At 41.2% G+C, this 23,096-nt stretch overlaps 2 protein-coding genes across 6 annotated transcripts in view; both read left to right on the forward strand.

The window, feature by feature from the left end:
* The first annotated feature begins 2,312 nt into the window (after window positions 1-2,312).
* The window catches only part of AHCTF1 (AT-hook containing transcription factor 1), a 79,156-nt gene continuing 58,372 nt past the window's right edge, over window positions 2,313-23,096 (forward strand). Inside the window, exons 1-5 of one of the 5 annotated variants that reach the window (XM_041750542.1) lie at window positions 2,545-2,682; window positions 5,847-5,953; window positions 15,598-15,722; window positions 18,200-18,453; window positions 22,916-23,096. In XM_041750542.1, coding sequence (XP_041606476.1) covers window positions 15,605-15,722; window positions 18,200-18,453; window positions 22,916-23,096 — 553 coding nt within the window. In that variant the 5' untranslated portion in view covers window positions 2,545-2,682; window positions 5,847-5,953; window positions 15,598-15,604. Of the gene's footprint in view, window positions 2,683-2,868; window positions 3,097-5,846; window positions 5,954-15,597; window positions 15,723-18,199; window positions 18,454-22,915 lie in introns of those variants that run through there. The other 4 variants (XM_041750533.1, XM_041750515.1, XM_041750525.1 and 1 more) reach the window with 4 other exon arrangements.
* LOC121488191 (ribosome maturation protein SBDS-like) lies at window positions 20,595-21,949 on the forward strand. Its single transcript, XM_041750563.1, is given in 2 exon segments — window positions 20,595-21,228; window positions 21,230-21,949. Coding segments are annotated over 2 exon segments (750 nt in total). The 5' UTR covers window positions 20,595-20,635; the 3' UTR covers window positions 21,387-21,949.

Genomic DNA, 23,096 nt, shown 5'->3' on the forward strand with positions numbered 1-23,096 from the left:
CATAGTATAGTGGAGTTTCAGATCCTCTATGACTATGATCTTTATCAGCAGACCATTTGTTTTCCCTTAGCCTTGTGTTGGTTCTTAGGCAGTTACTACTGCCTGAGGAATATCTTTTACATACATATATATATTGTGGGGGTTGTGGGGGGTCAGCTCACGTTTTGCCCTCAGCTTGCCTTTTGCTCTCTCATCTGAGTAAAGAAAAGGATCCTTAGGGGATCCCTGGGTGGCTCAGTGGTTTAGCGCCGCCTTCAGTCCAAGGTGTGATCCTGGAGTCCAGGGATGGAGTCCCACATCAGGCTCCCTGCATGGAGCCTGCTTCTCCCTCTGCCTGTGTCTCTGCCTCTCTGTCTCTGTGTGTGTGTTTCTCATAAATAAATAAATAATTAAAATCTTAAAGAAAGAAAAGGATCCTTAGAATTATGAGGGAAATAAAATAGGACAGGTAGGATGGGTCCTACCTATATGGTATGACCCAACCATTCTGTATGGTTATAGGTAACCATACAGAAACCATTCTGCTGGTGATGATGGAAGGAAAGATTACAATCTAATTTAGGGGGCACCTGGGTGGCTGGGTCTGTGAAACATCTGCCTTCGGCTCAAGTCACCATCTTCGGATTCTCAGATGGAGCCCCACCTCAGGCTCCCTGCCCAGCGCCGAGTCTGCTTCTCCTTCCCCTTCTCCTGCTCCCCCTGCTTGTGCTCTCTCTCTCTAATAGATTTTTTAAAATAAAATAAACTCTGATTTAGAAAGTCAATTAATCTGTATAAGTATGAGGAAATAGTCTTCTGAATTTTACAGCCCTTAGAGAAAAGTTAATAGAGGTCTGTCTGACGAATCAATCCTCTAAATCCAGTCTCCTTTGCTCTACAGGTAACTGAAGCCCAGAGAGATCACTTGATTTTCCTGAGGTCTCAGAGTTGAGAACTCATGTCTACAACTACCTACAAGTTCAGTACTCATGGATGGAGCACAAAGTGGTGCCAGAGAAGGACGTATAGGATGGGGCGCAAGGCCACCACATAAATCAGCACATCTGCCAGACCAGTGATGTGTTGGAAAAGGTCTATTTAAAATAATGAAGACAGGGGCAGCCCGGGTGGCTCAGCGGTTTAGGGCCTGCCTTTGGCGCAGGGGGTGACCCTAGAGACCAGGGATCGAGACCTGTATCGGGCTCCCTGCGTGGAGCCTGCTTCTCCCTATGCCTCTCTCTCTGTGCTTCTCATGAATACGTACATAAAAAATCTTTAAAAAATAAAATGATTAAGACAGGCAGCATCCGGGTGGCTGAGTCCAGCACCCGCTCCCTGCATGGAGCCTGCTTCTCCCTCTGCCTGTGTCTCTGCCTCTTTCTGCATCTCTCGCGAATAAGTAAATAAAATCTTTTTAAAAGTAAGACAACCAAAAACCCCTTTTAATTCTGGCCTTCCAGATTAGCCCAGCACCTCTGCAAATCTGTTGCTGAGTGTAGAGGCTGCTGTCAACAAAGAAACACACATGACAATAAAAGAAAAGGACAAACTTTCCTGGTAAGGGAAGCGGTGTTTACAACCAGGGACAGGATCGGCTTCCATTAGTTTGAAACGCGTTTGGGGCTGGGACTAGCCCCAAAGACATTAGCAGCAAATTAAAGACATTCCACAGTGAAACCCCGGGGCGACCAAAACGCTGGGGCAGATTTGGGGTAAAACTAGGTAAAAGATAAGACAAGGCGGCGTGACACCTGCGGCCGCGAAAGCGAGCGCGGGCATTCACGAGCACACGGGGGGGGGGGAGACTCGCGTTCCCCGTCCGCCCACGTCGGGCACCACGAGTCGGAGCACCCGGAAGACAAGCCCCCAGCGCAGACGCGCCAGCCACGGGGGCAGAGACCACCCCCACGCCGCCAGCGAGAAGGGCCACACGCTAACGTGGCGGCCGCTCTCCCGCCACAGGAGCCCCCGCCCCGCCCACACGGGCGGGACCGCGGGCAGAGACTACCACTCCCAGCTCCGCGCGCGAACGCGCACCCGGCCGCCGCAGCGGGATGGCGCGCAAGGCATCGCGGGACTTGTAGTTTCACCCCCCCCCCGCGCCTCCCAGCCGCTCTTTGGAGGCGGGGAAGATAGTTCTATGTAAATGACCAGCCCGGGCCCGGCTGGCTTCTCTTCCCTTCCTTTCCCTACCCCCACCTCCTCCTCCTGCGAGAGTTTGAAAATTCCCGCGGAGCCGGCGCCGAGGCCGGAACACTCGCGAGAACTCAGCTCTCCGCGCCGCGATCTCCTTTCCGTCCGCTGCCCTCCCCTCCGCGCCCCGCCCCGCCCCACCCCTCCCGGGGTTATAAGGCTCGGTCGGTGCGCCCGGGGTAATGCTTAGAGCAGGGCCGGAGCCGGCGGGCCGCGGGAAGCAGAGTCGCGGGGAGGAGGACCCGGAACCGCGGCGCGGGCGGCGGCGGCGGCGGGGTCTCCGATCCGCGGGCCGGCCTGCAGCCGGCGGAGGCGCCCCCGGGGCTGTGCGTCTGCGGCGGCCGGCGAGGTCGCGGGCGGAGGCTGGCGGGGCGGCGGCGTGCGCGCCCTGCCTTTGGCGGCCGTGTCTCCTGGGAGATGCTGTGACGGACCCGCGCGGGAGGAGCTCGCGCGCGGCCTCGCGGCGCCTGCACTCGGCGGCCGGGCTATTGGGCCGCCCGCCCTGCGCAGGTAGGGGAAGGGCGGGGGGGCCGGGCCGGCGCGCGAGGGCGGGTCCGCGCGGCCTGGGCCTCAGGGCCGCGGGCCTCCCCGCGCGGGGCCGGGGCCGGGGCCGGGGCCGGGGTGGGGGCGGGCGCGGGGGCGCGGGGGCGGGGAGCCGGGCTGGCGGGGCAGGGCGGACGGGCGGGCGCGGTTGGCGGGGGGGGGGCGGCGCGCCCAGGGGGCCCCCGGGGCAGCGGGTTACATAACCACCGAGCGGCGGCACATGGCGGCGGAGCGGCGTTGCGGGGTCCACCTTCCGCGCCGGGCCCGCGGCGTGCCCTGGGCGGTGGAGACCTTGGCCGGCCTGGCCCCGGGCGAGCCCTCCGGGCCTCGGGGCGGCTTGCTGGTCGCCGTGTGCTCCGCATGCTCCTGGGCCTGGCTCGGGTAGGTGGGCGCCGCGGGAGGGGCCGAGCTGGGGCTCGGGCTGGGGCGGTGCGGCGAGGGGCCGGCTGGCCTTGGAGCGGCTGCGGTTCGCCGTCCGGCTGCCCCAGCCCTCCCCACCCCAAACTCGAGGACGAGTACTCTGGTTACTAGTTGACACCGGGCTGGGGGGTGGGGGTGGGGGTGGGGGTGTGCGTGGTTTGTTCGCAGCGCCCCCGAAGTCCATGCGGGGTCCCCACTCGCGGTTACGCCCTTTCACATCGGCCGTTTGAGAAGTGTTTGGAAGAACCTGGGCCCTTGAGGAGGAAACCTAGGCCTCTTGGAAACTCCAAACTTCGCTTTATTCTGAAATATCCTAAAGAGCCGGTAGTTCTGACCGACGGGGTCAGAGGCCAGGGGATGACAAGCCCGCGCGTCCAGTTAATGCTGGAGGGATGCTCCAGGGAAGGCTGCGTGCGTTCTCGCCAAACTGTAATTATTGATCGTGTTTTTCAGTAACCTGCTGCCAAGGTGTCACCAGTTCGCAAAACAACTCAGATGATTTGAAAGAAAATTTTTAGAACACTGTTCTATAGCAGTGTGGAAATAGACACATCTTCTTGATTTAAGAGGAAACAGAACATTGTTTCTTTCTCTCCTGACCGTGAGAATTTTCAGCGCCTCCTAATCTTTCTTCAGGACGAAGCCTGACTTTGCTAGGCTAGGTCAGCAGTCTCCACAATGCCTGTTCTGCTGTCCAGGCTCTACTCACAGATTTATGCTTCACCAGTTCCAGAATCCTCCCCATTCCTCGTCCCATTTTCTTGAAGATGTACTTTCATGTTCCTTTGTATGTGACCTTCAGCCTGGAGCGCCATCCCTGCTTTATTCAAGTTCTGAAATTTCAAATTCTCAGCTTCAATGCCATGTTTTCTAGTCATTCTTTCATTTTCCTTTATCCCCCATCGTGTATACCACATTTGTACCATGTATTGTCAGATATTCTAAGGGTTGATTATGTATCTCCTTCTAGAAGGTAAACTCTGAGGTCAGGAAGTGGGTCATCTTTGTGCCCTTGCGTTCCTGCAGAGCACAGCGATGTTTTAAAAGTACTTGGAGATTAATAAAAGTTTGAATTAGGTTTGAAAGCGCAGCTACTGAAAGGCTGGAAGTTTTTGAGTTCACTGGCAGCTTACATTATAATTCTGTCTTTTGAGAGTCCCAGAAGAAGTAAAAATGCATACAAAATGTTCTGTAGAAATGTTTATTCAATATATGTTACAATATAATTATTGAACCTCTAGGTGAGGGTTTATTTGCCTGTGGTGGCATTCAGCTGCTTTCAAGGATATGTGTATTTCCCACAACTGATTTGTGGCATTCTGTGTTATAAAATTTTTCCTAGTAATTTTGTGAATTTTGTTTCACTTCTTAGTACTGAGGCAATATATATTTATTTTATTTATTTAATATTTTATTTATTCATGAGAGACACAGAGAGGCAGAGACAACAGGCAGAGAGAGAAGCAGGCCCCATGCAGGGAGCCCAATGTGGAACTTACTACTGGGTCTCCAGGATCATGCCCTGGGCAGAAGGCAGATGCTCAATTGCTGAGCCACCCAGGCATCCCAAGACAATGTATATTTAAAAATAAATTGGACCTGATACTGACGAATGTTGATACCTTTCTTTCTTCTTCTTCTTCTTCTTTTTTTTTTTTTTATTTTTAGATTATTTATGTATCTTACTGAGGGGGCACAAGCAGGGAGTAGTGGCAGAGAGAGAGGGAGAAGCGGACTTCCCATTGAGCAGGGAATCTTGATTCCCGGCTCAATCCATCCCAGGACCCTGGCTGAGCTGAAGGCAGACTGAGCCACCCTGAAAAATCGACTTTATTTTTTAGAGTCATTTTAGGTTCAGAGCAGAGCTGAGTGGTAGGTACAGAGAGTTCTACTATATACGCTTTCCTCGCTCCCACTCATGCATAGCCTCCCCCCCCCCCATTATCAACATCCCCCACTAGAGTAGAACGTTTGTTACAATAGTTGAACCCACATGGGCACATTGTTATTACCGAAATCCATAGTTTGCATTAGGGTTCACTCTTGGTGTATATTCCATGGGTTTGGACAGATGTATAGTGATATGTATCTACTATTACAGTATCATTCAGAGTATTTCCAGTGTCCTAGAAATCCTCTGTCCTGCCTAGTCATCCCTCCACCACTGCTAACCCCTGGCAACTATTGATCTTTTTACTGTCTGTGTAGTTTTGCCTTTTCCAGAATGTCACATAGTTGGAATCATGCAGTATGTAGCCTATTCAGATTGGCTTTTTTCATTTAATAATAATTTTTCTAATTCCTCCATGTTCTTTCATGGCTTGATAGTTCATTTCTTCTGTAAAGCTTTTTTTTTTTTTTCTTAATTTTAAGTACTCTCTATGCCCAGTGTCGTGTCAAGACCCAGAGATCAAGAGTTACCTGCTCTACCTACTGAGTCAGCCAGGTGCCCCTTGCTCATTTCTTTTTAGCAGTACATTGTCTAGATGTTCTACCTTTTATTTAGCTGTTCACCTACAGAAGGACATGTCAATTGTTTACAAGTTTCATCAGTTCGGAGGAAAAGCTCTGATGACATCTGTGTGCAGTTTTTTTGTGTGTGGATGCAAGTTTCCAACTCCTTTGAGTAAATAACTAAGAAGTAGGATTGTTGGATCATATGGTGAGAATATGTTTGGTTCTGAAAGAAACTGCCAAACTATCTTCCACAGTGGCTGTACCATTTTGGATTCCCACCAGTGAAGGCGAGTTCCTGTTGCTCCACATCCTTACCAGCATTTGGTGGTGTCAGTGTTCCGGATTTTGGCCATTCTAAAAGGTGTGCAGTGGTGTCTCATTGCTTTGATATGAATTTCTCTGTTGATATATGAAATGGAGCTGCTTATGTGCTTGTTATCTGTGTATCTTGTTTAGTGAGTGTTTGCTAAGGTCTTTGGCCATTTTTTAATTGGGTTGTTTTCTTGCTGGATTTTAAGAATATTGGGTTTTTAAAAATTGATCTTATTTGTTTAACATGTCTATTTCTGTTCCCTGCTAGTATCTTTGCTGTCCGAATTTACTACGTTTTAGATCTATTAGTTGCAAGGCATTGTGATTCTCTGGAATTCACAGGGACAAGATACGATTTTTGCCTTAAGGAATTCATACTATAGGGGGGAATTACAGGCAAACACAAGGAACAAGTTTCAAAAATAATATTTATGATTGCTAACCTAAAGGTGGAAAGGAGAGAGCTCAGAGATAAGATTAAATGGGAAAGAATGGGTCTACCCAGATTGCCCTGGGAAGTTAGTCTTTGATGGATGGGATTTTGGCAGATAGAGATGAAAGGGGGATAAGCATAAAAGAATGAACGTCCTAGGCAGTAGCAAACTGATGATGGTTTTGGAGGATAGTACTGTAAAGATAGTCTGGAGATGCCAGATTTGTGGAGGACCTTCTTCATTGCCCATGGCTGAAGATGTTGGTTTTTATGAGCAGTAGGGAATCATTGAAGGGTTTTCAGAAGGGATGACATAATCTATCTTTATCAAGCTTTATCTGCTTTATCAAAAAGATGAACACATTTTTTATTTCAATGGCAGCCAGCACAGTGTCCTGCTCTGCCTACCTAGACTTTGAGAAGGAATTGAAACTTTCAGAGGTTGCTGTTGCTGACATGTCATAAAGGCTGGAACTCTACTTAATATTGTACAATACTGAGCATAGCTGCTTAATGTATATCTGTGAACATACACGTCTATATGAGATGTTGTAATAGTATAATTTTTAAAAGTTCTTTTTGATGTGCTTAAAATGTTAAAATTCATACTGTAAATTTGTGATTTGAAAGGTCTTGAAGCCAATTTTTGCCCTGTTGATTCAAAGGCTAATGTGGGCATTTGAAAAAGTTTCTCTTTCATTCTCTGAACCTTTTTTTGAATTCTTTTGTGCCAGGCACCATGATAAGCTAAGAAAGAGTTGGAGAGCTAGGTATTCACATTTTCTTAGAAGCTTAGATGTGACGCGAAGACAAAGTATATAAGTTCAACATTACGTGTACTAGTTAGTGGTAGAACCTGGACTTAAAGCCATTTTAAACTCAAAGTTCGTGTCTTTTCTAGTACTCTGGATGGAACCTGCGGTTATTGTTTGACTTCTTGTTTCTCAGATACTAAGAGCTTTGAGAAATTATTTTTCCTCTTGAAACAGGCATCAGTGTTATGGAAGTTAGAGAAACACTGCTCTAATTCTGGTGGAACTAAAGGGTAAATTCCTTTAGTTATGTAGAAACTGAGTCTAAACTTGCAGGACCAAGAAGTGAATTATAATTGTTATCCTAATCCTAAGAAACAATTGAATAAAGAGGCAAGTGGGGGAGATGATGATAGAGGAGCACTTAGGAGGAATCTATGGTTTCAGCATTTCATTTTTGTACATCCAGTATTTTAGCATAAAATAAGCATTTAGTATTGGTTGAATGAATTAAGAAATAGACTCAGTTGAAGAACTGATTATCCACTGAATGTGGGAAGTTAAACAGGATCGCTAAGGAAATTAGCAGCCTCAAAGATTCAATGTTTTAGAGTCTTTAATTTCTAAATTTCTAAGGATAGCACTAAACGTTATAATATTAACCTTTTGTGGAAATACCTGGCCACAGGACAGATCTTGGTACCTGGTGACAGGACAGTGTACTTGTGGTTGCTATATTGGGTGTGCTTGGATGCATGGTATTGAAGTGGCTGCAAACCATCTTGTTACCGGCCTGAGGTGGAAGGCATCAGCTAGAGCAGAAGTGGGATCTCCAAGGTGGAGCTTTGGAGATGTATGGCTGCACCCTGGATGTACCTGTACAGAAGTCTATCTGTGTTACAGACTTGTGACTGGGCCTAGCAGAGAGAAGATCATGGATCAACTTAGGACAAGTACTTTTACAGAAAAGTTGGGCTGCAAGTGTGCTTGAGAACCAGATAGTGAGCTCCCGCCCCGGCCAAGCGAGCATATACCACATCTGCTGACTATTGAGTGTTGCAAAGCTTCAGCTTCAGTGGAAATAGCATCGGGTCTCTTAAGAAGCAGACCAGAACACACCTAGTTAAAACTCGCCACACTCTGGCCAAGGTCCAAACAGTGCCCACTGCAGGCAAGGAGAAACTGCAGAGGACTGACTTGAGGGAACGAGCAGCCAAAACACCAGCAGCACAGTACATACAGGACACACCAGGACACTTCCTGAAGTGTCAGGCCCTAGATGGTATATGACTTCTTAATAAAGTCATTACTCTCAGGAGCAGGAAACAGGAGCTTTCTTAACACACTGAAGACAGAGGCTTAGACAGAATGCCAAGATGGAGGAATTCGTCCACCAAAAAAGAAGAAAAGGTCGTGGCCAGGGAGCTATTGAAGCAGATAGAAGTAATATGCCTGAGCCAGAATTTAAAGCAACATTCATAAGGATACTAGTTGGGCTGGAGAGAGGCATAGAAGACACCAGGAAGTCCCTCACTATAGAAATAAAAGACCTAAAAACTAGCCAGGCTGAAATGAAATGCTATAACTGAGATTCAAACCTGATTGGATATGATGACAAAGATGGAAGAAACAGAGGAACGAATAAGTGACATAGAAGGTAAAATTATGAAAAATAAGCTGAAAAGAACAGAGAAAAACATTGGATCATGAAGATAGACATAGGGAACTCAGTGACTCTATAAAGCATGATAACATTCATATCATAGGAGTCTCAGAAGAAGAGGAGAGGGCAGAGGGGGGCAGAAGGTTTATTGAGAAAATTATATCTGAAAACTTTCCTAATTCGGGGAAGGAAACAGACCTCCAAATCCAGGAGGAAAAGAGAAGTCGTATCAAAATCAATGAAACTGCTTTCGCAGTTTGGCACACCAATGCCAAAACACGTTGTAGTTAAATTTGCAAAATATAAAGAAAAAGTCTTGAAAGCAGCAAGGGGAAAAAAGTCCCTAATTTAATAAGGGAAGATCTACAAGATTGGCAGTAGATCTAATCAGAGAAACTTGGCATGCCAGAAGAGAGGGGCACGATATGTTCAAGGTGCTGAATGGGAAAAATAGGCAGCCAAGAATACTCTATCCAGCAAGACTGTCTTTCAGAACAGGAGGAGAGATAGAGTTTCCCAGATGAAAAACTAAAGAAGTTTGTGACTACGAAACCAGCCCTACAAGAAATATTGAAGGGGATTCTTTGAGAAAGAAGGACCAAAAGCAGCAAAGACTAGAAAGGAACAGAAAATCTCCAGTTACAGATTAAGAAGTAATACAATGGCACTAAATTTACATCAGTCAGTACTTACTCTGAATGTAAATGGGCTAAATCCTCCAATCAAAGGACATAGGGTGTCAGAATGGAGTAAAAAAAACATATGCTGCCTATAAGAGACTCATCTTAGACCTAAAGACACCTGCAGATTGAAAGCAAGTATGGAGAACCATTTATCATTGCTAAAGGACATCAAAAGAAAGCCAAAGTAGCCATCCTTATATCAGTCTTTTAAACTAAAGACTGTAACAAGAGGTGAAGAAGAGCACCATATCATAATAAAGGGGTCTATCCAGCAAGAAGAACTAACAATTGTAAATCTTTATGCCCCCAACTTGGGAGCACCCAGATATTTAAGACAAGTCTTAACAAACATAAAGGAACTCAGTGATAAAAGTGCAATAATGGTATAGGGGTCTTTAATGCCCCACCTACAGCAATCTAAGCAAAAAATCAAGGAAATAGTGGCTGTGAATGACACACTGGACTAGATGGACCTAACTGATCTATTAAGAACATTTCATCCTAAAGGAGCGGAATATGCTTTCTTTTCAAGCGCACATGGGGCATTCCCCAGAATAGATCACATGCTAGGTTACAAACCAGGCCTCAACAAGTACAAAAAGATTGAGATCAGCGGTGCCTGGCTGGCTCAGTCGGTTAAGCATCCGACTTTTGATCTCAGCTTAGGTCTTGATCTCAGGGTTGTGAGATCAAGCCCTGCGCTGGGCATGGAGCCTGCTTAAGATTCTCTCTCTGTCTCTCTCTCTCTCTCTCCCTCCCCCTCTCTTCCTTCTGCCCCTACATCCCAACTCCTGCACTCTTTCCCTCTCTCTCTCTTTTTCTTTTTTTAAAAAAGATGATTGAGATCATACCATGGGTATTGTCCATCACAACGCTGTCTTTTTTTTTTTTTTTTTTTTAAGTAGGCTCCACACCCAACATGGGGTTTAAACTCACGACCCTGAGATCAAGAGTCATACCAACTGAGCCAGCCAGGCGCTCTTCCAGTCACAGCGCTAAGAAACTTGAAGACAATCACAAGAAAAACACTGGAGAGACCACAAAGCCGTGGAGGTTAAAGAACATCTTACTAAAGAATGAATGGGTCAACCAGAAATTTAAAGAAGAAATTTTAAAAAAATACATGGATACAATGTACTTGGAAGCTCTTAACCCCTGAAAGCATAAAAGGGTGCTTTAGCCTATAGTCTACACAGCTCTGGGCTCTGTTTCTGATGGGTTAATGCAATAGATACTCATTTGTTGAATTTATTTTGATGTAAAGTAACAGAAGAGTAATAAAAATTACCCACTGGTAAATTCAGGATTAAATTGTTACAAAAATTCTACTTCCTTTTATTTTATTTTAGGAGGTTCTACCCCCAACATGGTGCTAGAACCCCAGGATGAAGAGTTGCATGTTCTACTGGCTGAGACAGCCAGGCGCTCATACTTCCTTTTATTTTAGATTAGTGGTGGATTTATATAAATTTTATCTTTTTAAGGTTTTCCTTACATTAGGCTGTTCTTTTACAATTTAAAGTTTTTGGAATTTATATTTGGAATTTAGTGATTATGTCAAATGACTCTGTGCACCCTCTGAGATCATGATTCTTGTCCCTTGAGTTTTCTTTTTGAGATGATTGTGTACCCCCTGCTCTGAAAGTTATTAATTTTCATATCAATTTTCACCTTCAACATCCTCTTTTGGGGTTAGCCACTGAAGCAGTTTTTTTCCTCAAAAAGCAGTGTTATATGCTGTGCTTCTCAAAATGGTGGGACCAGTGATACAGAGATGGGACAGGGTGCCCGAAACCATAGGACAGACAAGGCATCAATTTTACCTGAAGATTTAAAAGTCTGGTTAATGGCCCAGAACATAAAAGTTGCTTCATAGATTATAGCCTCCTCTCCCTCACCACTCTTTGGGGTAGGGGGTTGCCTTCAGATCTTTTATCCATGTATAATAATTTCCCATTTCTGTATCATACTGAGGAGGAGCTTTTACGTTTTTTTGTGTTTTGTTTTGTTTTCCTGCCCAGCAGGGATGGCTAAATTATCTCAGGATATTATTAAAAATTTATTTTCCATCTGGTATATAATTTTCACAGCAATTTGAAATGTCATTTTTGTTGTAAGTGGAATAGTTCAGTCTCTGGTCTCTTGGCTTTCATTCATTTATTATTCTATGTTGATAATTTTTTTTAAGCTTCTCCAAGAACCAGCTTTTGATTTCACCGATTTTTTTTTTAACTACAATTTTTCTGTTTTATTAACTTCAGCTTTTATTCCTTCCTTCTGATGCTTCTGGGTTTGATTTGTTCCTTTTCTAGTTTCTTAAGTTTGAAGCTTAGGTTACTGATAGGAGATCTTATAGACATTTAGTGTTATGAATTTCCCTATAAGTATTGCTTTAGGCTGCATCACAAATTTTAGTATGTCATATTTTCATTTTCATTCAGTTCAAAATACCCTTCTTCCTGAAGGAATTTCTTTAACATTCCCTTAGTGCATATCTGCTGGTGACCATCTTTTTAACTCTCATATGTCTGAAATGTCTTTGTTTTGCCTTCATTTTTAAGGGATATTTTCACTGGGTCTAGAATTCTAGGTTGACAGCCTTTTTTTTTTTTTTTTTTCTTTTCCAAACTTAAAATACATTGTTCACCAGTTTGACTTGCATCATTTTCCATGAGAAGTCTCTTGGTTGTTCTTGTTCCTCTTGGCAGTGTGATACTTTTATGATTTTCTCTTTGTCCCTTGACTATATGTGTTTTGATGGCATTTCTTCAGTTTCTTGTGCTTGAGATTTATTGACCCCCTAAATGGTTTAGTTTCATCAAATTTGGCCATTAGTTTTTAAATATTTCTGTCCTCGGGGATCCCTGGGTGGCTCAGCGGTTTAGTGCCTGCCTTTGGTCCAGGGCACGATCCTGGAGTCCCAGGATCGAGTCCCACATCAGGCTTCCAGCATGGAGCCTGCTTCTCCCTCCTCCTGTGTCTCTGCCTCTCCCTCTCTCTGTGTGTGTCTATCATAAACAAATAAATAAATAAATCTTTAAAAAAATTAATATTTCTGTCCTCTTTTTTTGGAGATTGCAGTTTTATATTGGGGCACTTGATATGGTGCCATAACTCATTGATGATCTGTTCTTTTCCTTTCTGCCCCAGTCTTTTTTCTCTTTGTGCTTCATTTTAGACTGTTTCTACCGTGGATGTTTAAGCCCAGTGGTGCTTTCTGTGTCTATGAATCCCATTTAGTATTTCTCATTTCTAGATGTTTGATGTGGTCTTTTTTTTTTTTTTTTTTTTTTGGTCTTAACATGCTTATGCTTTCCCCTATTATCTTGGACATAGGGATTATACCTAAACTAATTCACTTAATGTTCTCATCTACTAATTCTAACTTCTATGTCATTTCTAGGTCTGTTTCTTTTGGTTGGGGTTTTTTAAATTATTATTATGGGGCATATATATTTTGCTTCTTTTGCATGCCTGACAATTTTTGATTGGATGCCAATGCACTGTGAATTTCACTTTCATATTCTTGAGCCTCCTTCTGGGGTACAGCTAAGTCATTTGGAAACAGTTTTATTCTTTAGAAGCTTTTTCGGATGAACCAGAATGGCCTTTAGACAGAGGTAATTTTTCCCCCCCACTGCTGAAGCAGTCAATACCTTTCTGAGTACTCAACTGAGTGCCTCATGTATTATGAGAGTTTTTTTTTTTTTTTTTTTTTTTCCCATTCTGGAACTACTCCTGGCCTCGTGTGAGCTTTGGGGATTGTTTCTCCTGTGACTCATTCCTTGGCCTCTGGTAGTTTCCTTCCACCCTTACACGGATCATAGGAAGGTTCAGGGGACCCCACTGTGGATACCTGGAGCTCTTTTTGTATTTCAGACCTCTGTCTGATCTCTATTGTACCTGACGCCTTCTATCTATCATCCTTTAAAATGCCCTTTTAGGGAGAGTTTATTTGTGGTAAACTCTGTTTTTGTTTTTTCTAAAAATGTATTTCACATTTAAGGATAATTTCAGTGATACGTAATTATGTGTTGACAGCTATTTTTGGGTAGAATTTTGAGATATTCCAGACTTCTGGCTTCTGCTGTTGTCAAAAAGGCATTCTTACTTATTCTACCTAGGGATTAACTGGTCTTTCTGATTTCTGAGAATTTGTGTGTCTACAGATCTGGGAAATATCTTAGATATTGCTCCTTCTTTACTATTTAGTATTATTCTTTGAGAGATTCTGAGTAAACATGTAAGATCTTCTCCCTTTCTTACCTGTACATTTCTTTTTTAAGATTTTATTTTTAAGTAATCTCTAAACCCATCATGAGGCTTGAACTCATAATCCTGAGATCAAGAGTCTGTTGCTCCACTGACTGAGTCAGCCAGGCGCCCCTCTTCTCTTGCTATAACTTTCAAATACTTAAATTTCTTTGTCTCTCTGTCCTACATTCTGAAAAAGTTTTGAGGCTCTCTAGTATGCTATATTACTTTTTTTTTTTTTAGTTTGTTTTTGTTGACTAGGTACAAGAGAACTGTTTGAGTGGAGACAAAAGAATATTTGTAAGTTATAAAGAATCACAATGCAGTGAATACCTACCTGTTTTCTCACCATCAAGTTTCGTATGCCTCTCCGTTCCAGCCCCTTTCCCTCCTCTCCAAGTAACTACTATTACGATTTTCATGTTTGTTTCCTTGTTTCATTCAAGTTCTGCTATAAATGTTTGTATTCTTAGATAATATTTTGCTTGGTTTTCATAGCCTTTTAAACTTTATGTAAATGTAATCATTCTGCAGGGGTTTTTGCTCCTTTTATTGTTTATTATTATATTCTGACATTTGTCCCTACTGTTGCATGTGCTGTAATTCTTATTATTCATTGAGGGTTTTTTCTTGTTGAGTTCTAAATTTTAAATTTTTCATTATGCAAGTTCTGCTATTTTTTCAAATCTACTTGACCATTTTAAGGTTTCTTCCTCATTAGCAATTTAGATCTTTATTATTATGTTTTTTTTACCATATAAAGCATATTTTCTGTTCTCTGGTCATTTTCAATATCTGAAAACTTTGATAAATTGATTCTGCTGTCTGTTGATCATAGTATCCTTGCTATAATAGTTTGTTATTTTGACTGTGAGTCATTTTCTTTGGCATTTCATCTTTGAGAACCCTTTGAGGTTCCAGAGAATATTTAGTGTGGCGTCTGTGGGTTGTGTGGAGCATTACGAACCTGAGAATAATTTATAAAAAATTCTTCCCTGAGTGTTTCAGATAACATAACTTGAATTCTGGCCACCAGTTTGTATGAAGGGAAATTTTCTGACTAGGCATGGTCGAAATGGGCAGCATTATTGCTCCTATCCTGCACAGTGTGTGCTTCTCTCACTGATTTTTATGCTGATGGTATAGCCTTATGGAGTTCAATGGGGTGGGGAGGAGACTCTTAGCTTGCCTTGGCTCTCTTAGTCCTTAGCTTTATCTCCTGCCTCTCTGCATCTCAAGAGTCTCAAAACAAAATCAGAGTCCCCCACTAGATTTAATAACCAACCCTTGAGGCCCAAGCCCGCTAGAGTCTCCCAAAATTCCTATGGTCTTCACATTTGGCTTTACCAACTCATTCAAAAAGAATTTTAACCATCATTTTTGGTTGTTTACAATAGATGGGTCATTCCAGGAATCTAATCTTATGTATATTGGAAGTAAAAGATAAATTTCTATTTTTCTTCTTCTGTCTAGTTAAAGACATGTCCCAGACTCAATTCCTGAGGTTATATTTGGACATTTTTATGGACTTTCTCCCTTTTTACTGTAGGAGTAATTTTTCCAGAATGGCTGTTTTTCCTGTTTATGTGTGAAGTGTTCTTTGAGAGTAGGTCAGGCAATAAGATTAATTACATTATACCAGTTTTCAAATAATTTAGGGAATCACGTATATCCTTAGAACATCTGGCTTAATAAATCCTCATTCTCCTAAGGCAGTTGGGAAATACTTTCTTAGGAGGGAGTACCTCAGACCCAGAAGCACATAAAATGTGTTTTATGATCAGTTTTTAGATTTAGCTTACTTACTTTTGTGTGGTGGCTTTTTTTTTTTTTTTCTGGCTAGAGATAATCAAGTATATTATAGTATAAATATATCGTAATAATGTTATCTTTTAAAAATACTTACAGTGAAAGTATGCGAGGCTTAACAGCAAAAGTGACTAGTGGTCTTCTGCCCTTGCCAGAAGTGAGTCTTCAGGCCCTCGAAGATGAAGTAACAGTGGAATCTGTGCTTCATGGAAAGATTGCTGCAGGTATAATAATGTTGCTGAAAATTTACTGATTTGATTGATTTGTAAGATAATAATGAGCATGTATTGTGATTTAATGTGGGAGGAAAAGAAAGCAGTACTTGATGGTCTTATAAAATCTCTATAGCTACATAAGTAGGAACACTTGTATACTCTAGAATACATTTTCAGTGAATTTTGGCATAGTTATTGTTCATTTTTCTTAATTAAAAATACTGTAGACTTTGTATCTTTTAGTAGTGGATATTTATATTTAGAAAGTAAAAATAATACACAGCTGTTTTTTCTTTTTTTTTTTTTTTTAAGAATGTGTGCTTGTATGCACCAGCCTGGGGCGGGGGAGGGAGGGAGGAACAGAGAGAGAGGGCGGGGAAAGTATCTCAAGCAAGCTCCACACCCAGTGCAGAGCTTGATGCAGGGCTCCATCTCACGACCCTGAGATCATACTGAGCCGAAATCAAGAGTCGGACACTCAAACAACTGAGCCACCCAGGTGCTCCTGTTATTTCTTTATAATCAGTAAGTTTTATTGGTGTTGAGTTTGGATTAGAATCTAGTCATTATGAATAGAAAAATCTGATTGTAGGGCCCTAGGTAGTAACAAAATACTCAGAATGTCTTGTTTCTTAATTCTACTCATCTGAACAAGATCTTAATGAATGTCTTGTTTCTTAATTCTACTCATCTGAACAAGATCTTAATGATATTTGATTATGTAATGCAGCAGTAAACTATACCAGAGTATCCATTAAATTATGGATTTTAGTTTAGTGAGAGATCTTGCAAAAGACTTTTCTGAAAACGAATTTCATACCGTCTATCCTAGAAGGTAGACAGCAAAACATGTCATTTAGCTAGTTACAGTGCTACCCTGTTGAATGTTAAAAGTAGTAACAGTGCTTACTATATGCAAGGCACTGTAACAACTTTTCATTGAGGTATTAGACTCCGAATTCTAAGTAGGCCCTTACTGTTCTGTGTAGCTAAGAATCAAATATCCCAGTTATACAGATAGCAAATGGTGAAAGTGGTCTTTGCGCTTTTGAGGTCTCCATTGTGCCATGCTATTTCCTTAAACTATGTAGCCTCCCTTAGCTGTAACATAGTATGGCTAGCTGTGTATTGGATGTACTGGAGACATTACAAATTGAAAAGTTAACCATCTTAGCTGCTCAAGGGAAAATTTGAGTCTGTTCTTGATTATTTCCCTCCCCATATCTATATTCTGTCAATAAGCAGATCCTTGTAGTCTTCTAAGATGAATCTCTAGTCAATCCACTTCTGTTTATTCATGGTCACTGACCAGGCAGAAGGTATTCTCTTCCTGCTTGGACCCTGTGCTCCCCCTCATTGTCCATTTCCTGGTTAGCAGCTGGAGTAAGTTAAAAATATAAATCAGATTGCTTAAAAACCTCCAGTTATGGGATCCCTGGGTGGCGCAGCGGTTTAGTGCCTGCCTTTGGCCCAGGGCACGATCCTGGAGACCTGGGATCGAATCCCATGTCGGGCTCCCTGCATGGAGCCTGCTTCTCCCTCTGCCTGTGTCTCTGCCTCTCTCTCTCTCTCTCTCTCTCTCTCTGTGTGTGTGTGTGACTATCATAAATAAATAAAATTAAAAAAAAAAAAAAAACCTCCAGTTATTTACATTGTGTACTTAAAAATCCAGATATGACTAGTAAGGGGTGAAGAAGGGCTCCTGGTATTTATTGTTGTATTAGTTATGTTTTCTAAATTAGAGTTTGAGTTTTTCAGGAATAGGATCATGTGTTCCATTTCATGAGCCCCAGAGCACCTGGTTTAATTGTTGAGGTATGACACAGTGAAAGTGTGAATTTTCTTTTCCTTTTTTTTTTTTTTTGAAAGTGTGAATTTTCGAGTTAGACTAGTGATGCGCTTATGGCTCTGGTATTTGTAGCCATACATGCTTTTTTGTTTTTTAAGATTATTTATTAGAAAGAGCATGATCAGAAAAAAAAAAAAAAAAAAAGAAAGAGCATGATCAGGATAGGTGGCAGAGGGAGAGGGAGAAACCTGACTCCAGGCTCGATTCCAGAACCCTGAGATCATGACCTGAGCTGAAGGCAGACACTTAACTGACTTAGCCACCCAGGCGCCCTTGTAGCCATACATCACTGAACAAGTTATTTAACTGTGTGAAAGTTTAGCTAAAATTATCTTTGTATTGAAGTGTGACAAGGAATAAATGAGATCTGTTTTTTATAGTGTATATGAAGGTACCATGTAGCATGGTACCTTTACTGAGTGGTTACTTTATTATTGAGGTAATAGTTCTTTAATGTATTTTACTAGTTTGGACCACTCTTTTCTATAAATGCTTAGATTTCACTTTGGAGATAATACGTAAAGTTATATATAATGAGCTATGTATTAAGTATGTAAAAGATCTATTTATTTGTGTGGTGTACATACGGTATTAAAATAAGCACAATTTTTTGCCTTTTTTTTTTTCTTTCCTTTAGGGAGAAGAGGACTTGCTTGCCTGGCTTGTGGTCAACATCTTGAGGTAGTACACTCTCTAACAGGAGAGCGGTTGTCTGCATATAGATTCAGTGGAGTGAATCAACAGCCTCCTATAATCCTAGCTATGAAGGAATTCTCTTGGCAGAAGAGAGTTGGATTGTTAATTGGATTGGAAGAAGCAGAGGGGAGTGTTCTCTGTCTTTACGACCTTGGTGTATCCAGAGTGGTTAAAGCAGTTGTTCTTCCTGGGAGGGTAGGTATTGTCTAAGATATATGAACATGCTACTTTTCATACCTGAACCCCTGCTAATTACACAGGTGTGTTCACTTTATAAATGTATAGCTTGGTGACTTTTCACAGTTTACTTTTATGGCATTGTGTTATTTTTCATTAAAAGTTCAAAATAATAAGTTAAAGATAGCATGTTATCAAAATAATGTTTAAAATAGAACTTTCTTATTCTTGGTTAGAAAATTGCAAAGTAAAGGTAGGTGTTAATAATGTCAAGTGTTCTAATACTCTTTTAGATGAAAAGTATAGTGAGTCTTATCTTCAGGTGTGTTTTTTGAGGACACTGAAAGTTTGTATTAAAATATTATTATACTCATTAGTATGGCATTTTTTGTTTTTTCTTTTTTGAGACTGTAGCCTTGAAACAACATGGAAAATATGTCTTCAGTTTTTTTTAAGATTTGAATAATATTTAAATAGATTCATTTATAATCACCATTTATTAATTCTAATATATGTATGCTTTCCATATACCAAACACCTTAACCAGTAGTAAGTATAGAAGGACTTTTAATTCAGGTTGTTTCTCCAGCAGGTTTATTCCTGCTCTTCCGTTCATGGTAAGAAAAAATTATGTACTTAACAAATATACACACACACATAAATACAAAATGATGTAAGAATAGAATTCTCTCTGTACATAGTGTGGGGAAAAAAGTAACAAGTATACTATAATATAAACAATATACAATATAGACTATATAAGCAATATACAAATAATATATATAGTATACAAACAAGAACATATGCATGCATATAAATGTATTTTGTGGTCATAGACTAATTTTTAAAGTTTAAAGGGAGGCAAATGTCAAAATACTATATTTTTGCAGTTTGAGGAAGCTGACTCAGGGATATGTAGGGGTCAAAGTGGTTTATAGCCTGGTATCTTAATTGTACTTGCCAGTGCAGATTATAAAGGCAGAATTAATTTAATGGTTTGTTGAGTGCTTACTATAGATCAAGCTATGTGCTAAATTTTGGAGATAAGTAGATAAATAGGACTTGGTCCATGCTATTGAAAAAGATGATAATCTAGGGAGAGAAGACAGGTAATAAGTTTACAGCGTATATATAGTATTTTGATTAACTCAGCAATGAAACCTGGAAACACCTGGATAATTTCTACTCAGGAGGTTGGACAGCTTAGGACGAGAGACCAGCATATAAGAAGTCACAGTATATGGAACATTCGGAAACTGGGCTTATTTGGAATGGCTTTGGAGAGGGGAAGGCAGAGGTGGGGTCTGGAAATACTGAGGATTGAGATAGTAAATGGCCCTGTTTGCAGTTAGTGGCCTCCTGCCTGAAGTCTGGTAAAGTCATTTTAAGTTTAAAGCAGAACTGTAGTGTAAAAATTTTGTTGGATTGGAGTAGTTTGGGCAGATAATGGTGGTGAGCTGAACCAGGAAAATGACCCTAGAAACGGAGAGGATGGGACAGATTCAGAATATATTCAGGAGGTGACATGGACAGGACCTGTTGATCATTTGGTTAAGAGTAATTGAGAAGGAACAAGAATTTAGATAAGTTGATTGCTCAGTTGCATGGATGATTGTTATCACATGGAAGAAGGATTATAGAAGGGAAGGATTGGGAGACTAGTGATAGATACCTTCCATAGAAGTTTAGTTAAAAAAAAAAAAAGTTTAGTTAACTAGTTTTTTTGGCTTAGGCACAGTATTCCCTCTTAAATTTGCTTTTTACTGCTTTACTATTTTAAAATTAACTAAGGTATCATTATCAATTAATTCATAGAGTATTTGTATGAGGGCTGCAAACTGAGATTTCTGAACCCCTGTCTTAGGGAATTGGAGAGACTGTGCGTGCTCTAGTATTTATAGACATTATTGCATTATTTAGAAAAGGTAGGCAGTCCATGAAATTACAGCTTTCAGAATTAGAAACACTGTAGAATATCTTGTGTACCAATGAAGTATAGACAGAGCCAGACTTTTGTCTGTAGTAATAAATTAAGCCTGAAACAAATTTTACTCATATTAACACATAAGCCATTGATAATAAATTTCCTCTTTACGGTGGCGGCCGCCTGGGCAGTTGGCGGTCGGGCCGCGCGCCCCCGGGTCGTTACGGCGGTGCCGGCGGCCCCGAGGCGGGCGGCGCGGGTGTGTGAGCAGCGGCCATGTCCCTCTTCACCCCCACCAACCAGATCCGCCTCACCAACGTGGCGGTGGTGCGCATGAAGCGCGCCAGGAAGCGCTTCGAAATCGCCTGCTACAAAAACAAAGTGGTGGGCTGGCGGAGCGGCGTGGAAAAAGACCTTGATGAAGTTCTGCAGACCCACTCAGTGTTCATAAACGTTTCTAAAGGTCAGGTTGCAAAGAAGGAAGATCTGATCAGTGCCTTTGGAACAGATGACCAGACAGAAATCTGTAAGCAGATTTTAACTAAAGGAGAGGTTCAAGTATCAGATAAAGAACGGCATACGCAGCTGGAGCAGATGTTCAGGGACATTGCAACTATCGTAGCTGACAAGTGTGTGAACCCTGAAACAAAGAGACCATATACTGTTATCCTTATTGAGAGAGCCATGAAGGACATCCACTATTCAGTCAAAACCAATAAGAGTACAAAACAGCAGGCTTTGGAGGTGATAAAGCAGTTAAAGGAGAAAATGCAGATCGAACGTGCTCACATGAGACTCCGGTTCCTTCTCCCAGTGAATGAAGGGAAGAAGCTGAAAGAAAAGCTCAAGCCACTGATCAAGGTCATAGAGTGAAGACTACGGTCAGCAGTTAGAAATTGTGTGTCTAATTGACCCGGGCTGCTTCAGAGAAATTGATGAGCTAATAAAAAAGGAGACAAAAGGCAAAGGTTCTTTGGAAGTACTCAACTTGAAAGATGTGGAAGAAGGAGATGAGAAATTTGAATAACATCCATCAAGCTCTTCAGCTCTAAAACACTAAAGTATTTTCTTTTCCCACAGTCCTCTTTTCTGTGGTCTGCTAAATACTTTCTCAAACTGTTGGACATTTTCCGTCTTTGTGGTAACATATACACAAAAAGACTTTCCTAATGAGTATTACACTGTGGGATTCATTTAGTTTTAATGATAAAGTGGGGTTTTAGGCAAAAACGAAAAATCCAAGCTGCAGAGGGCAGAGTAACATGTTGCTACTGTCTCGTGCCTTGTACTTTCCAATGTGCAAGTTATCTGAGGCAACTCTTGTGGGTAAAAAGTTAAACTTTGCACATTATATGTGATAAGATAAATGCAGGAGGGTATGACAATATGACAAAAAGGGAGTGTTTGCTGAAGAAAACATAATGTCTTATATGTACTTAATGAAACATGTGGCCTAATACAAAGTTTGGATGATGACTTCCTGATTTGAAAAATAGTTCTGTGATGACTGCAGGACTGAAGGAATATTCGTTAAATGTGCTGCCATAAACTAGATAATTCTCGGTAAAGAATAAAGTCATTTGTTTCTAATCCTTAAAGTTTATAATATATATTAATATAGCTGAATTATATGTAACCAATAAAACCACTCTTTATTTAAAAAAAAGAAAAATTTCCTCTTTACTTTTTAGGACACTCATCAGTATTATAGTAGAAGTCACTACTTACTCACTTATATCATACCTAATTCTTGTGAATTAGGGGAAATAGAAGGAAAGCTGAGTATAAAATACAGATTATTATAATACATGATTATATTATTTTAAATGTACAGACATTTAAGATTTGACTTATGAGAGAAAGGGATAAAAACATAACTCCATAATTAGCTACAGTACGATTTTTTTTTTTTTTTTAAATAATTTAAGTTCTTGGTAAATGTCTGATCCAGGCATGGCCAAAGCCTGAAGTCCATTATAAAGAAGGTTAGACCTTTTCAGGCTTTAAGGCATAAACAGGACTTTTATTTTTAAAGAGTAAACAGTAAATTTTTCTTGAATGATTTATTTTTACTCTTCTTTAGGAGAAGAGGCTATCTGATCATGGAGTAGCTGGTTGAGAGCTTTGAAGAGAAAAATCTAGGTTTGAGTTTTACACTTAATGTTTGTGTGACTTGAATAACCCCAGCTAAACTTGCTAAGCTTCAGGGTGGTTTCATCTTTGCATAGATAGAATTTTATATGATCCAATATCCAGGGTTATCATGAACATCACAGGAACCAATTAGCACAAGGCCTGGCATATAGTAAGCTTTCAGTAAACATCAGTTATTCCAACTGCATGATTTGTTATGTATTGAAATAATGGTGTCATTTCTATTTTATCTGAAGGTTTCATTATGTTATTCAGATTTACAAGTATCAGATGCAAATTTATATTAGAAAATGTTTTAAATCCATGATAACTAATAACCTTTAACCTTCAAATTTGTTGTGTTTTTTAATTGTATTTTCTCACTTTGTATAAGAAAAACAAATGCTATATTCTGCTTTCTAGGTGACAGCAATTGAACCTATAGTTAGTCATGGAGGAGCCAGTGCAAGCACACAGCATTTGCACCCAAGCCTGCGGTGGCTTTTTGGTGTGGCAGCAGTGGTGACTGATATTGGACAGATCCTTCTTATTGACCTGTGTTTGGATGACATGTCATGCAGTCAGAATGAATTAGAGGCATCAG

This window comes from Vulpes lagopus, chromosome 1, assembly GCF_018345385.1.
Source record: "Vulpes lagopus strain Blue_001 chromosome 1, ASM1834538v1, whole genome shotgun sequence".
NCBI lineage: Eukaryota > Metazoa > Chordata > Mammalia > Carnivora > Canidae > Vulpes > Vulpes lagopus.